The sequence below is a fragment of the Ochotona curzoniae genome, unplaced genomic scaffold, assembly GCF_017591425.1.
Source record: "Ochotona curzoniae isolate NIBS_2020 unplaced genomic scaffold, NIBS_Ocur_1.0 scaffold_2587, whole genome shotgun sequence".
Lineage (NCBI taxonomy): Eukaryota > Metazoa > Chordata > Mammalia > Lagomorpha > Ochotonidae > Ochotona > Ochotona curzoniae.
The window spans coordinates 15,225,227-15,241,540 of record NW_024467096.1 but is presented as its reverse complement, the minus strand read 5'-3'; the positions used below and the strand labels follow the sequence as shown (position 1 = coordinate 15,241,540).

The following is a 16,314-nucleotide window of genomic DNA, read 5'->3' as shown; positions in this document are numbered from 1 at the left end:
GCAAGTCCCACCACCTTCCTTCATCCCCTGCCGACTGTTCTCTCCCATGTACATGGGCAACATTCTTGCTGAGGTTCTCTTCCCTATACATCCTCCATTCAGAGCCCTGTCCGGCCACACCCTTAGTCTTTTCCCATTGTCTGCAAGATGGATAGGTCAAGAATATTATAAATCTTCAAGTTCTAGCTTCTTTTGGGCTAAAATTCACTTCTCAGTTCATTTCGCTTTATTCATACTATAAATAGCGACAACTAAGCCATTCCTCAAACATTTTGTTTAAATATCTCCTCAGCTAAATACCAATTTAAAGCTTTCTTCATGGTGTGTGTGTCTGTGTGTGTGTGTGTGTGTGTGTGTGTGTGTGTGTGTGTGTGTCTTAGATTTATTTATTTTTATTGGAAAGGCAGATTTTACAAAAAGAAAGATCTTCCATCTGCTAGTTCACACTCCAAGTGGCCCCAACAGCTGAAGCTGAGCTGATCAAAAGCCAGGAGCCAGGAGTTTCTTCTGGCTCTCACATGTGGGTGCAGGGTCCTAAAGGTTTGGGGCATCCTCTACTGCTTTCCCAGGCCACAAGCAGGGAACTAGAAAACTAGAAATGGAGCAGCAGAGGTATGAACTGGCACCCGTATGGCATCCTGGTGCTTACAGGGGAAGGATTAGCCAGTTTTCTTGGTTCCTGCTTGTGAACAGCATCTCTCTTTCTCTCTCTCTCTTCCTCTCTTTCTCTCTCTCTCTAGCACTGATCACATTATGAGGATCCCAATCTCATGACCTCATCTAAGCCCAAAGTCTCCCAACATCTCCACCTCTAAACACCACCACATCAGGGGTTAAAATTTGGGGGGACACAGCTCACAGTGTGTTGATCTTATGGTTAGCCATTGCTTTAGCATTGTGGTGTAACAGCCTCAATTCATGCTGAGTGGGCTTTTCCCAATCAGTGGTATGAAAAACCACTTGCTGTCCTTTACCTTGTTTTCTACTGAGGTTCACTTTTTCTTCATTGTTCACTTTCTCATTTGTTGGAGCACTCTACAACCTAAGGAGACTAACACTGAATTAAATAGGATGCAGAATTTTATAGTTTCTTTTCGAAATTTGTCCCCTACCCCCCATTTGGAATGTCTAATTTTACACGGCAGTTCCCATTACCCAGCACCCGTATGCTTTGGGCCCAGCTTCATGCCAATGTGCACCCTAAGAGGTGGTGCATCATGGCTAGGAGGGTCCCTGCCACCCACACAGGAGACCTGGATTAAATCCCCTGCTCCCTGCTTTTGCCTAGCTAGGTCTGGCTATTTCAGGCATTTGGAGAGTGAACCAGAGGATAAAATCTCCATCCCTATCTCTCTATCTTTCTCTCCAGTTTTAAACATTCATCTGTGTTTATGACAAAGGGAGAGTTACAGAGAGAGGAGAGAAGGAGAAACAAAGAGAGAATTTCTATCAGCTGGTTCACTTTCCAAATGGCCACAACAGCCAGAGTTGAGCCAATCTAAAGCCAGGAGCCATCTAGCTCTCCCATGCAGGTGCAAGAGCCCAAGGATTTGAAGAACCATCTTCCACTGCTTTCCCAGACCGTAATCAAGGAGCTATATCAGAGCAGCCAGGACTGGAACCAGTGTCCATATGGGATGCTGGTCTGAAAGCATAGGCTAAACCTATGCTAAAATAAATAAATAAATAAATAAATAAATAAAATGCTTAAAATGTAAAAAAGCTTTGAAAATTTAATAATGCATAAATCAACAAAAACATTTCATTTTAATAGAGGAAACAAATTTTTCTAAATATGATAAAGTATTTCACCTTTTTTTGTGATTCCTGCATTGGTATCATTTATAGAAACACTTGAATAACTTTAGGATCACAGGAATTTAACAAAGAATGCTAGTAAGGACAACAGTGAAATTAATCATCTCCACTATTGTAAGGTATTATCCTGTTTTAATATTTGCTTCCTATACATTATCTATTCTTCCCAACAAATTATTATTCCCATGCTACAGATCAGGAAACTCAGGTCCAGGAAGACCAAGTCACTTGCCCATTGTCACAGGACTCACAAGTGTTAGCTGACATCAGACTCTGAACTGTATAAACTGAGAAGACGTGGGCCCCTGCCTGGCTCTACTGTGCCAGGTGCTGAGTGTGCCAACTAGGTGCCTTCCTCTACTTCTGAGCCCTGTTTATAACCCCCTAATGGAGTTGTTAAAGAATTTTCCTTTTTTCCCTTTAAAAACGTATTTATTCATTTTAAATAATATATTATATATGTAATATATAATCTATATATATAGAGAGAAGTCTTCCTTGGCTGCTTCACACCCCAGATGCAAGAGTCAGGAGCTTCTGGGTCTCCTATGTGAGTGCAGGGGCCTAAGTGCTTGCATCACCTTCCGCTATTTTTTCCAGAAGAATTAAAAGGGAGCTGAACCATAAGTGGAGCAGTCAGGACTCGAACCAGCACCCATATGGGATGCCACATCAAAGACAAGGGCTTTATCCGCTTTGTCAAAGCAATGGTCCCTGTGGAGGAATTTAAGTGAGAGAAATAGAAATGTAATGTCCCTGGCATCAGGGAATTGAGGTGAGAAGGCCTGTCCACCAGCCTGCTTTGCTGCTGGAGCACTTTCTTTCTCTGTCCCGTCTGCGCAGGGCTGGAGTGAGGGCCCAGCAGCATCCCTGAGCAGGTGCCTGACACAGTGCAGCAGGTTGAAGTGAGATGACTCAGAAGCCTCACCTCTCCCAGCTCCCCACCTGGGGCGTGGCTACAAGAACGTCTGTGGTGTGTGTGTGTGTGTGTGTGTGTGTGTGTGTGTGTGTGTGTGGGCGGCAGGGGCGGGGCTTTGCTGGGGGATGTCTGCAAGGTTGGGAGGAAACCACTTGCTTGGAAGGACAACTTCGCCGGCTGCTCACTTGCCAGCTCTTGCCCCACTGATCCTGCCACACACACACGCCGGAGCCATGGGCACCTTCCTAGGACACCTGATGCCAGCTTTCTTTTTCTTCTTCTACTGCCTCTATTATTCCGTGCTGGTGTCCCTGGCTCTGCTACGGAAGCAGAGGGTCCTCAAGCTGCCTCTGCCCCCAAAGGAGAAGCGACGGCGGTGGCAGCTGGTGCCCATGGAAGGAGTGGTGAAGGTGGTCATCACCACAATTGGCATAGTCCTAGAGTTCTTCTTCCCCCCGGGAGTAAACCGGCTGGTGATCATCGACTGGAAGGACCCTCGGCGGCCATTCTTGTTCAAGGACAACTGGCACCACATCACCATGTACGGGTTCTTCCTGCTCAGTGGCGTGGCGGACATCGTGAGCCATTCGTGTCGAGCCAGGCCGTGCGTGAAGCTGGAGCGGGCAGCTGAGGCCTTGGCCTTCTACGTGCTGGCGCTGATGATGGCCAGCCACCTAGAGAACAAGAACTCCCTGGAAATCCGAGTGCACATTCTGTTCATGGTGCCCGTCTTGGTGGTGGCCATGGTGGTCAGCGTCGAGGTCTGGGTCCCTGACCAGCCCCAACTCTGGGTGCTCAAGGCCTGGATGGGGCTGGTACTCAGCAGCTGGCTGATGCAGCTCAGTGTGCTGTTGTACACACCCCTCACCGGACAGCCCTGGCGGGCAGACAATCCCACAGACCTTGCCTTCCTCTCTATCTTCTTCTGTTGGCACCTGGCCTTAGGAATTGCCATACTGGCTGCTACCTATGGCCTCTGCAGTCTCTGGCACCATCGCTACTCCTCCTGGACAGAGGCCTCAAATGCCAGGTACCAGCTGTGCCCTACAGACTCCAGAGGCGAAGAGCTAGAAAAGCTGCAAGCAGAGGTCACACTGCAGGAGGGAGGCATCTAGGGACAGAGACTCTCCATGTGCTCTGCCTTTTGTATCAAGAGTTTCCAGGCAGATCCCCTACATGGCCAGCCTGGGATTCATAGTAGTTTTCACCCCAGGAACCATCCTCCTTGCTCCCAAATAAAGCTTGCAGCTCCTAGGCTGACTGCTTCTCCATCTTTCTGGGCTCTCCAAGTTTGTGTCTTTCCTTGGTATGAGTCCTGGCAGGGCACATAGGAGACATGAGAGCACCTGGGGAAGTTTTATGGATCTAAAAGAAGAGAGGTAACAGAGGGAAATGGAGGGAGACAAGAGAGGCTTGCTGAGGTCTTGGAGAGGTGGCTTCTTTCAGCTAGCATGTCAGCTTGTGTCTAGGTGTGCCTGCAGCGGCAGTGTTTCAACACGCTAAAGATAGAATCTGGTTTGGCACAATGGGCAGGTTTTTGTCTTCATTCCTCCCCAGCTTTTTGTTCACCCTTAGCACTGCAGGATGCAGAACAGGTGAGTTTTTTTTTTTCCTTTCTTTCTTTTTAAACTTCAACTGAATGAAGTTATTGCTACCTCTTGAGAGAGTACAGCTGCAGAGGGTAGGGAAGGAGGTTGGGGGCAACCATCATGTTAACAGATTCCAAAGTCTGGGAGAAGGGAGGCCAGAGATTGTCTAAATGCAGTGATAAGGAGCAAGCATACTTAAAATACAACTGGAGGTTTTTGGCTTCAATACAAAGCAACTTCATCATTACAGCTTAGTTCAGTGAAGCTCAATGTGTGTCTTGTGTTGAGTGATTCTGGCAGGGGGGCGGGGACAGGGAATCAAAGAAAAGGCTCAAATCTCAGTTGATGAGAACAGAGGGCAAAGAATTGCCATGAAGCTGGGATGGGGATGGGAGTGAGGAGAGATGTCACTGAACCTCCTCGTTCTGAAGCTGCTGGAACTCAGGTCCAAGAGAGAACCTGAAGACATCATCAGCCCTTGGTGTTGGCAGATTCAGCAGCAAAAGAGTAGTAAATGCATACACTAATGAATACAGCAAACGAGATGATAGCCAACAATAGTAAAATAACTTATGCCTGGGCACCCTTAGTAAGTCATTGCCTCCAATCACATGAGTCAGCTTAAGTGGCTGGGATAAAGTCATTATTTGGAAGTCAGAAGAGGCAGGGAGAATGGAGGAGTTGCTGCTGCAGCCAACTGGAGAAAAGCCTCTGCAAAAAAAAAAAAAAGCATCAGGGTAGGCCTTAGAGCACAGCAAGCTAAGCTGCTTATTGGAATTCTGCATCGTAGATCAAAGTACCAGCACCTCTGCTTCTGATTCAGTTTCCTGCTAATGCACCCTGGGAGGCGCAGATGATGGTTCAAGCACTTCAGCTCCTGACATCTACCTGAGAGACCCAAATGGAGTTGCTGTTCCTGGCTTCAGCTTAGCCCAGTTCCAGCTGTTGTGGGCATTCAGGATGCAGGGGGGGGCAAGACAGGATGTGAACCTGTGTGCATAGAGGTTCACTCTCTCACTTGTTCACCCGTTCTTGCTTTCGCTTTTCCTCTGCCTTTCAAGTCGGTAGAAATGAATTTAAGAAAGAATAAAGTGTGCATCATGAGGCTGCTGCTGTTCTAGCCCTGGGGCTTGTCACCAGAAACGCTGTCTATGGCGCCTGTGAAGCTATAAGCCACAGAGAGAGGTCTGTGGGCTCTCAGTCCCACTGGTTGTGGCCTGCTCTCTGAAAACACCTCTGGACCTGCTCTGAAAAGCAGTGCCCAAGAGCTCAGAAAGTTGGCCTTACAGACTCTGGGACAAGGAACTCCCATCAGAGGAGGGAGCAAGGAAAGGCAACAAGAACAGGTCGGGACCTGGAGGAAAGAGAAACTCAGCTCTTGGAAGAAGAGAACTATGTCTGTCTCGGGCAGCTGGCACAAGGGCAGACCCAATAATAGGAAAGGCCACCCCTTTCTGTCACTATCCCCCCCCCCAAAAAAAAAAACCCAAAAAAACAGGAGAGCCAGATTTACCCTGAGACAAATAAAGCTTAAGCTTACCAAACCCCTTCCCTTATGTGTCATATTCAAGGTGCAGGAAGGAACCTTAACAAGGTGTTCACGTGACTACACGTCACTGAACATCTGTAGAAGCTATTTGGGGGGGGGGGGGGGATGGGGAGGCTTCTTTTCCTTAAAGGAGATCCTCCAAATCCTATGAGCCCTGGAGGCCCCACACGGGTTGGTTTTCATGTGCATATGTCTCCCAACCTGCTAGTGAGTCATTTCTTTAATAGAGGCTCATGTTAAGATTGTTCATTCTTCAGCTTGGAAACAAGACACTAAAAATGTCCATAGCATCCCTCATTGACAGAAAGTCTCCCATGAAAGTAGATGCCTGGCTTGAATGAGCATTGCTGGATCCTAGTCCTGCTTTGAGAAGAGGAACTTAGAGGCTAGGGAAGGAAGGGACAGAGATTGACAAAGGTTGGTCCTGGTGACTCACCTGGGCTGTGTAGGGAACTTGTCTGCACATCTGGTGCTTGCCTAGGGTGTTATAAGGCTTTTTCAGAGAGGCATGATCAACCAGACATCGGGGGGATAGAAACTAGAGATGATAGAGATAGATGGTTAATAGATCATTTGAGAGATGGAGCTATAACATCAACAATAGATTGAAAGGTGATTGATGACAGATGGTCTATATAGACATAATATAGAGATAGATAGATGGTGATTTGTTGAAAGATATAAAGAGAGAGAGAGTTTGACAGCTTGTGAGAGAGTGTAAGCACTGGTAACTCCATTACTCCAGAGCAGGCCAGTGACCCTGAAAGATGTTGATGTGACAGTCTTGAGTCCCAGGGCTGTCTTGGCGGCAACATTCTCAGGGGACCTCGTTCTTCACTCCTAAGACCTTCATTTGATGGCATGAGTCCTATGCACATCTTAGAAGCTAATCTGGTCCCTCAAGTCTAATGATTTACATGTTGATCCTGTCTTTAAATATCTTCACAGCAACAGCTAGGCTCATGTGTCACGTCCCATAATCAAGCCAAGTTGACATAAAATTAACCACCATACCCTGCATATTGGAACATGGGTCACTAAGACATGAATAACACCGATGGTGTTTGTCCTAAGCTTTGGAGACCTTCCATAATAGCAATTACTGCATTTATTTTGTTCCATTTGAATGGCAGAATTAAAGGAAGAGAGGAAGAGGCAACGAGAAACATAGAGATAGGGGAAAGAGAGATATTCCATCCACTAGTTCACTACCCAAATGGCCACAACATTCAGGATTAGTCCAAAGTAAAGTTAGTAACCTGAAACACCATTCAAGTCTCCCATGGGTGTTCAGTGGCCCAAATACTTTTGCTGCTTTCCTAGGAGGATGAGCAGGGAGGTAGACTGGAAAAAGAGTAGCTGAAACTCAAACCTGCACTCATATGGGATGTCAGTATTACAGGCAGCAGTTTAACCTACTGGTACCACAATGTCAACCCCAGTAACTTCATGTAGAAGAAACTTTATCATATGGGTTCTGACTGCCATATAGACTTTTTCCTTTCTAGTGACAGAAAGAATAGAGAACACAGGTAGGTGACACCTGTGTTAAAGATTAAAATACCTATATATATTTAGAGGATTTTACAAAACGTGTTTATGAATGTTACACCTCTTCAACATCTTAGAACATGCTGAAAAGCATTTTGAAATCCACCTAACACCCTCAGCCAGAATTAATTACCACCTGAGAAAGCAAAATGGATGGGAAGTTATTTCAATTGTATTGTGGATGATGGGGATTATATTTTAAAGATGATGTCTTGGCTGGCAGTGACAAGTCAGGAGGTGCCGATGACTAAAGAGTGGATGAGTCAAGAGGTTTCAAGCAAAGGACACTGAAGACGGAAAAAGCCAGAACTGGGAGTCCAGTATTGCGAGAAGAAACCAAGAAAGGATAACGATAGGCTGGGAAGGCGGCAACCTTGGGCCTGGAGGAGAATCCCAGAGCCCAATCCCCAATAAGCCTGCAGGGATGACCCAAAGCATCATAGGGCCAGAAGATAGGAAATGAGGGTAGCAGGAGCCCCAAAGGAGGGAATGATCAGGGTTTTAAAAAATGGCATTGTCTACCCTCATCAAGATTCCATGGGAAAAGAATGAGAGACTACAGAGATGGCACTTAATGCAAGATATAGCATATAATAGGTGCTCATTAACACTAACTTGAGAGACTGATCAAGTGAACAATGGCCCAATGCTATATATAAAAATAGAATCCTGACCTATACTCTGCTCCAAGCCACCAAGGACACTCACTCCCTGCCTAGGGCAGCCAGTCCAGAAAGCCTACTTTCTGTAACTTGTGGATACACAAATTGTAAACTTATAGAAAGTCAGTGAACAAATTTTCTGTCATCAGTTCAGGAAGCCAAGCAATAACTCCTGCAACCATTGGCTCAAAGCGATGAGGACATGACTAACAAGCAGCAGCCTCCCTAATTTTCACCCTGCTTCCAACTCAGGACCAATCAGTGAGAGCTAAATGTGCACACTTGCTACTAGGATGCTGCTTTAGTTAGCCAGCCTACAGGCTCCCCAGGGCTGTCTCCTCCAACCCAGCTATACCTGGAACCTTTGCTTTTCTGCTAAAAGCTTTCCCACTGCTCTGCTTACCTTTGACTCCCAGCCAAAATGCAAATGATGGTGGATGCCTCCCTAGCTATAGTAAGGTCTGAGAAAGTAGCGCTAATCTGGCATCATTGGATTGGACTTTATTCACTTCCACCAATTCCTTCATTTGTTCATCCGAACAACTGCTCAACATCTATTGTGCGTCTATTATCTAAGCAGAGCTCCTGGAAGGCCCTGAGAATCATTAAGCATCTGGATGCCTGGGGTCCCTGCATCTAAGCTGACACAGGTAAGTAGCAGGAGAAATATCAATTTAATCAATCCTTCAGCAGTAAGGTAAGTATGACCAGAAAAGGGCAATGATGAGAGACAGCTAAGCCAGGCTTAGAGAAAAGAAGGGTGGAGACATACTTGAGTGAGAGAGAAAGGATGTGGGGACAATCACCAAGCCATGGAGGCATCAACACTTGAGGAAGTGAATGAAAGTCAGCTGCCTTGTCCTTGGCATTTGAGCTGGCAGGCCAGGCTGTGAACATGAGAGGACAGAGACAGGAGTCAGCGTACTTCTGGGCGACTTTCAGGAACAGGCATTTATCCTGAAGGGATGACCAAATATGTGCTTTGGAATTCAGCTTCCCAGGAGGACCACCCTGCAACCTGAAAGACTCAGTCAGGAAGTTGACTGCTGACAGTGGCTGGAGGAGAGGAACTGGAAAGGCACTCCGGATGCACAGCTCTGATTTACCAGCTTCCCAAGGGGATGGGCAGAGGGAGAAACCCAGCACTTGGGCAGCTGGGAGCAAAGCAGATGTCATCATTGATATAATGAAAAGCAGGAAAGGGAGAGGGAGAAGAGACAAAATTCTGGGTAGAGATTGATGTTCTGGAAGCAGCTAGGTGCATGAGTCCAGAGAGAGAGACAGATAGCATGGGAGATGTGGCGTGCACAAGCAAGCGTTTGGCCACTAAAGCCACAGGGATGGGCCACATCTTGGCAGAGGGTGCAGGGAAAACAGCTTGGGTGGAGCGGGAGACAGCCAAGGATGCCAGGTAACACAGACATCAAACCTGGACACTCTCCCACCTCACCCCCTTTCCTGTCCAGTCCCTGCTGCCTTTCCACCTACCAAAGAAATATGCTCCCCCTGGAGGTCAGGGGGGCAGCAATCCCTTTGCGAGGACAGGAGTCAAACAAGCACTACAAGCTTTGCTGGAGCTGCAGGTACAGAGGGGTCTGGCGGTGCTGACCACGGGTTGAGCTACAAGGAGACAAAAGGGAACCTGCCCCCTCCGACTTGGTGGGTGCCAGGGCTTATCCACCACCTGCTGAGACGGGACTGGGAGTTCACCCAGACCACACGCAGCAGTGCTGCTTGTCTGCGGGGAGTGCGCGCTGTCAGCTGGTGCCTGGCACACACTGGGCAGAAACTGAAATCAGAATTCTCTTCGCTAGCTGGCAGTCACAGTACAGACGGTGGTCCACATTTCATGACAAACCCATCCACCCAACTCCTTTTCTCCCCTTCCCCTCCACCTGCCCTGTGGGTTCCTTTGGACTTCCAGAGCGGTTGGGGGACTGCTGTTGACGTTCCCTTAGCCCTTTCTCCCTGTCTCAGGACTCCGGTAATCAGGCCTCTTTCTCCTCTGCTTGGCAGCTCTTTGGCGACGCACTTTAGTCGGCGCTGCACTCTCCAAGCCTGCTCTGCAGCCAGGGAAAAATGCTCCCTCACTTCCCCCAACCCCCACCCTCTGCGAGGCACACACACACACACACACACGCACACACACACACACACACACCCCTCCATCCCAAGGAGTGGCTAAGAGGCAGTGCACTCCCCACGGGGAGCATCCTGGTGTCCTTTCCAATCTACCAGTCCTGGCGGCCTCTGCCTGGCGGGATGTGGGTAGCGTAGGAGGGGAGTTGGGTTCGGGGTAGGGGAAGTAGCGCAGGGCTGAGAGAAACTTAGTGTTTGTCCCTTTTGATAGCTTTACCACGTGGAAACGAAAGGTAGGGGCGATGCGTTTGATTTTCTTACGACACGAAATCAAAACATAGTTTGTCAGGAGTATGGAGCTAGGTGATGACAGAGGAAAGTAAGGCTCCTGGGTGTGCCCAGCGGCCCCGGTTGTGTGTACTCCGCCAGTAAACTACCTCGCATTCGATTGCAAAGGGACTTCTGGTCTGAGGACGGCCCAGCGACCCCGAGCACCGCACCCCTGCCTCCGCGTCCTTCTCAGCTCCCAGCAGGTGGGACCCAGGCCGCGAACTTGAACGCGAGTCATTCTCTGCCCTAGCCGCCTGCGGAACAGCAGCCAGAATCCTTGCCCGCTCACTGCGTCCTGAGCTGAAGCCAGAGAGAAGCGAGCAGGCCGCCCCCGCCGCCCAACCCGCGCCGCAACTTTTGCAACGCCCTGCCTCGCGGCGCGGGAGGGGGGTTCCAAGGACGTGGTGTACCCGCCCGCTCTGGGGAATCAGAGGCCGAAGCCGTGCAGCGGAAGGAGTGTTGCGTGTTGCAGGTTCTGCACAGGTGCCCAGGGCGAGAATCGCCAAGCCCACGTGCGCACTTGCTCCACACTGTCCTTGGTGTTGAAACTGTCACACGCCCCATCTGTGGAGGAGAGGGTGGATGACTCATCGCTAGGGCGACTTCTTGCTTCATTTGCACATGCCATAAACATTCATATAGTGCCTTCCAAGTTCTGGGCAAGGAGTGAAGGAACAAAAGATAATTCTTGTCCTAAGGCGCCTGAGGGGGAGAGGGAAGTGCTTGGGTAGAAAATAACAGGAACTTCACTAAGTCACATGTACTGTTTAGCTCCAGGTCAGCAACTGACCTCCTCCCACACTCCACTCACTGTAAGACAGGTTGTTTGTTTGTTTGTTTTAATAAATCGTTCTGCAGCCCGCACAAAAGGAACAGCTAGTGGCCAAGCTGAGCCCTTGGAGACAGGTGGTGGAACTGAAAAGCCATACAGCCGGTAGCCATGCCTCGGTGAGCGGCTAGGCATTCTTCACTCACAAAATCTCGTTTATCTGAGTCACTGGGGGGTTTCTCCGAATTTCCTAAGTGCCCTCATCTTCCTTTTAATTTTTTCTTTTCTTTTTTCTTTCTTTTAAAATTTTATTTATGTATTTATTTATTTGGAAAATCATATACGGAGAGGAGGAGAGACAGAGAGGAAGAACTTCTGTCACATGATTCATTACCCAAGTGGCACCAATAGCCAGAGCTGAGCTAATCTGAAGCCAGGAGCCCAAAACCTTTTCCAGGTCTCCCACGCGGGTGCAGGGTCCCAAGGCTTTGGGCTGTCCTTGACTGCTTTCCCAGGCCACAAGCAGTGAGCTGGATGGGAAGCAGGGCTGCTGGGACAAGAACCAGTGCCCATGAGATACCAGCGCGTTCAAGGCGAGGACTTTAGAGGCTAGGCTACCGCACTGGACCACTCACCCTCCTTTTTAGCAACTAATTTTTGGAAAGAAAGAACCATGGATTCATTCCACAAGATCATAAAAACATTTGCTAATTTAAACAATTAAAGGGAGACAGGCACAGACACAAATCTTCCATTTGCTGATTCATTTCTTAAGTTTTCACAACAACCAGATCTGGGCCAGGCCATACCCAGGAGACCAGAACTCAATCCAGGTGTCCTTAGGGAGTCTCTGGACCTCAAGTACCTGACCTGTCACCTGCTGTCTCCCAAGGAGCACATTAGCGGGAAGCTGGACTGCAACCTGGAGCAAGTACCCAAACCCAGACACTCCAGTATGGGCTCCAGGCATCCCAGCCAGCATCTTCACCACTGTGCCAGTTGTGCACACCCACTCACTTAATTGAGCTTCAGTTGCTGACAAGATGGTTGAGATGCCAAAAGTGCTGACAGAAAAACACACATCTAAGAAGCGCATAATAGGAGTGTCTGCCTGTCCTAAATAGGCAAAACAAGGTTTAAAGTCAGGCAATAGCATGCCAAATGACAAAAAGGAATCAAAATCAGAAAGGAAGAACTCCTTGGAGCATGCCCTTGCCAGTCCTGCATCACAGGCAAGGGGCATTTGATCTGTATTCAGTTTGTGGACCAGTGGAGAGGGATTTGACAAAAGTCAATCACTTAATGGATGTCCCCAGGCAAAGCTTATATTTCTAAGCAGGATTTATAGGCAAATATTGCAAACACACCATGACTAATTAGATTAGCAGGCGGGGTCATGATCCAAAACTTTACCTCAATAAGCTTGCTAAACTCAACACCTTCTTTCCATAACGAGTGCTTTATAAATCCCAGTTACTACCCTGAAACAATTCATGGTTATGAAACCATAATGCCAAATCTATCAGTCAAAGCTCCATAATCACCACACAGTTTCTTGCCCATTGCAGGGAGAGACTGTCACACCATGCGGAGATGTGGGAACGCCTCAGTGAGCATACTGGAAAGGACTTTAGCACCAACTGGGTGCTTGTTGGCAGATGCGTGGCAGGGTCGATCTTTTGGTCAACAGCACTGTACATGATGTTCTTACACTGTACATGATAGTCCCCTAAGACTATCACATGCAGTGATGTCCTAGCCATCTCTGTTGTTATAAGTCCATGCTATGTCGTATGTACAGTTTGAATGTCTCACAATGCAGTCCTATCGTTAAGCTGAACACAGCTATATGGATCCCAGAAGGAGGGAAGATTAGACTGAAGTTAAAACTGGAACTGTACAAAAGCATCTGTTACTCACACTAGCAGGCCAGAGGGGAGTGTTTGGCCATTTTGGCGGTTTGGAGAATGTTCATGCTTTGACAGTGTTTAGACCTGACTGGGGCAGGTTCCTTTACTGGCGACCTTCTCTGGCAGTGTCCTTATCTGAGATCAGTGCTCCGTGGAATTGTTCATGTGCCACCGCCTGGCTGGGAGGGCTAAATCCAATCCCAGGTGTCAAGCTTTTTACCTTAGCCTCACTGGAATAAAAATAGAAGTAAAATGATAAAGGCTATCACTGCATGTAAATGATCTAGTATAATGCTACTAGGATACTTAATAGAATCATATGGTTGCATCAGTCAACTTGCATTTAAAAGTGAGAATATTAGAAGCATTTCCTTACAAAAACATGGGAAAATGAAAGGTTCCAATTATCAAAATTAGCAACAGTATGTATAATAACACATCTGGATCATTTGCACACATGTATGAGAGAAAGAAGGAATAATCTCTCATGGAAATGGAAATACCATGCTCAACAAGCTGCAGGTTGCCAAAGGGGGAAATAACACTTAGAGCAGCACCAATCTCTCTTCTAATAGTATCACAAACAATTCCTTTTGTATAACAGGAAACATGATGCCATGCCTCAGAAATCACCTCTTCTTGAAATTCCAGTATGCCTACAAGATGTGTACTCTAAAAGACATTAAACACCATGTCAAGAAACTGTGTCGTACTAGGAGGTCCACTTATTGTGTTTTGCTTCACTGCCCAGGCCCACTTTGCAAAAGTGGGTCGCAAACTAAGCCAGTCTAACAGAGAATAATACTTATTTTACAAGGCAGGTGCTGGGATTAGAAATTATGTTTGGGTTGTGCATGACTCATGACTCATAAAACCTGGCCATTGTCATCATTTTGGTCTACATACACAGAGAGAGAGTAAGAGAGAGAGAGAGAGATATGAAGAGGGAGATGAAGAGAGAGAGACAGAGATGGAGAAAGGAGGCCAGTGTCTGCATGAGTCTCCCAGCCTAGGTGCAAGGAGCTTGACCGGACATGTGAAATCATGCCGTCTGAGAATCCCAGCCAGCGCCATGGAAGGCATCAGGCAGTGCAGGGTGGGCACCGAAGTGAGAGCAGGGCTGGACAGAGTAAGTTTGGAAGTTACTGAATTGGGATTTGCACAATTGGATATATGGATGATTGTGTACATATGCCTTTATATTTCTACCTTTAGGCCTTTTAATAAAATCTCTATTTCAGTGTAGCTTTAGCTTTACGAAACAAAACTTGTACCAAAAGTTCTCATCCCCCGCACCTAGCTTCCTCTATTGGTAGCATCTTACATTTGTATGATGCAGATGCCACAATCTCTAAACTACACCCATTATCCCTTATTGTTAACATCTCACAATATTGTAGTTGTCACGTTAGTGAGCCACCACCCAGCTTCCCCTGTTGTATCTTCTCCAAGCTCCCTTTTCCTCACCCCACCCAGTCTCCAGTAATCCACATTCTGTGTAGAAATTGAGAAGTTCTGTTTTAGTTCCCACATGTGAGGGAGCATATGCAAGTTTTTAATTTTCTATGTGCAACTTACTAAACAGAATATCCTCTGGGTCCATCCATTTTGTTGCAAATGACAGGATTTCATTCTTCCTAATAGTATTCCATTTTGTATATATAACATATTTTCCTTATTCATTCTTCTGATGATGGACACGTTGGTTGATTCCCTACCTTGGCTATTATGAACAGTGCGGCAGGCAGCTCGGACACGAGTTCATGTCACTTGGATGTACACCTAGTAGTGGGATTAGTGGGTCCTGTAATAGCTCTATTTCCAGTGTTTTGAGAAGTCTCCATGCTGTTTTCCCGGGTGGCCACAATGTATAGGAGTTCCTCCTTTACCTCCCCCTCAGCTTTCATGGCTTTCTTTTTTGATAGTAGCCTTTCTGACAGAGGAGAGGTGGCATTTTATTGTGTTTTGCTCTTTATTTCCTGGATGACTTGTAATAATGAGCATGTATTCATCCATTACTTGGTCATTTGTACTTCTTCTTCCGAGAACTATCTATTTAAATCCTTTGCCTATTTCTTAACTGTACTGGTTGTTTTGTTATTGCAGGTTTTTTAAAAAGTCCTGATATAGTCTAGATATGAATCTTTTGTCAAAAAATAAGCTTACAGATATTGTCCCCCATTCTGTCACATGTCTCTTTACTCTATGAATTGCTTTCTTTGCTGTTCAGAAACTTCTGGGCTTGATATAATCCTAATTATCTAGTTTTGCTTTTATTGCCTGTGTTTGCTGGTCTTACTAAGAAATCATTTCCTGCATTAATGTCTTGAAGTATTTTTTCCATATTTTCTTCTACAAATTTTATATTGCAGGTCCTACGTTTAGGTCTTTGCTGCACCTTAAGTTGATTTCTTCATATAGTGAGAGGTAGGACTCTTAATTTCACTCTTCTACCTATGTATGCCCAGTTTTGCCAGCACACTTTATTGAAAAGACTAGCCTTTTTCCAACGTATATTCTTGACACCTTTGTCAAAAGTCTATTGGCGATAGATAGATAGAAAGACAGATAGATAGATAAATTTATGTGTTCTTCATTTTGTTCCACTGACCAATTGTTGGTTTGTATGCCACTACCAAGCTTTTAAAATTACTATAGCTTTGTAGATTGCTTTGAAATCAGATATGTGACGCCTACAGCTTGATTTTTTTTCCCCCTTTAGGATAATTTAGGCTATCTGGATATTTTGTAAATGTATATGAATTTTAGGATTTTTTGCTGCTATTGGTATTTATATTGATGGCATTGAGCCTGATGATTGCTTTAGGTAGGACAAATAAAAATAAATATTTTTTAAAAAGAATTTTTAAAATGAAATGAAAATTGCATTAAACTTTAAAACAAAATGAAATGAAAACGAACAACCCATTGCTAAAATGACAGGACCGAATTACCACATATCCATATTAACCCTGAATGTAAATAGCTTAAACCCATAGATTAAAGTCATAGATTAGTGAACTGGTTCAAAAAACAAAATCCAGCTATCCATTGCTTAAAGGAAACACACCTCACCAACAAAGATCAGAGGAAACTATATTTCATGGATTTTGATGTTTTTGTTTTTAATTTCATTTC

The 16,314-nt window shown here is 46.2% G+C and overlaps 1 protein-coding gene across 1 annotated transcript; it reads left to right on the top strand.

Moving 5' to 3' along the window:
- The first annotated feature begins 2,970 nt into the window (after nucleotides 1–2,970).
- LOC121171138 (transmembrane epididymal protein 1A-like) lies at nucleotides 2,971–3,852 on the top strand. The gene has a single exon (XM_041002646.1). It carries the CDS (start codon nucleotides 2,971–2,973, stop codon nucleotides 3,850–3,852), a length of 882 nt encoding a protein of 293 aa, XP_040858580.1.
- The last annotated feature ends 12,462 nt before the right edge of the window (nucleotides 3,853–16,314 follow it).

Excerpts from the sequence above, each read along its gene's own strand:
- LOC121171138 (XM_041002646.1), top strand. The coding sequence starts at position 2,971 with ATGGGCACCTTCCTAGGACACCTGATGCCAGCTTTCTTTTTCTTCTTC.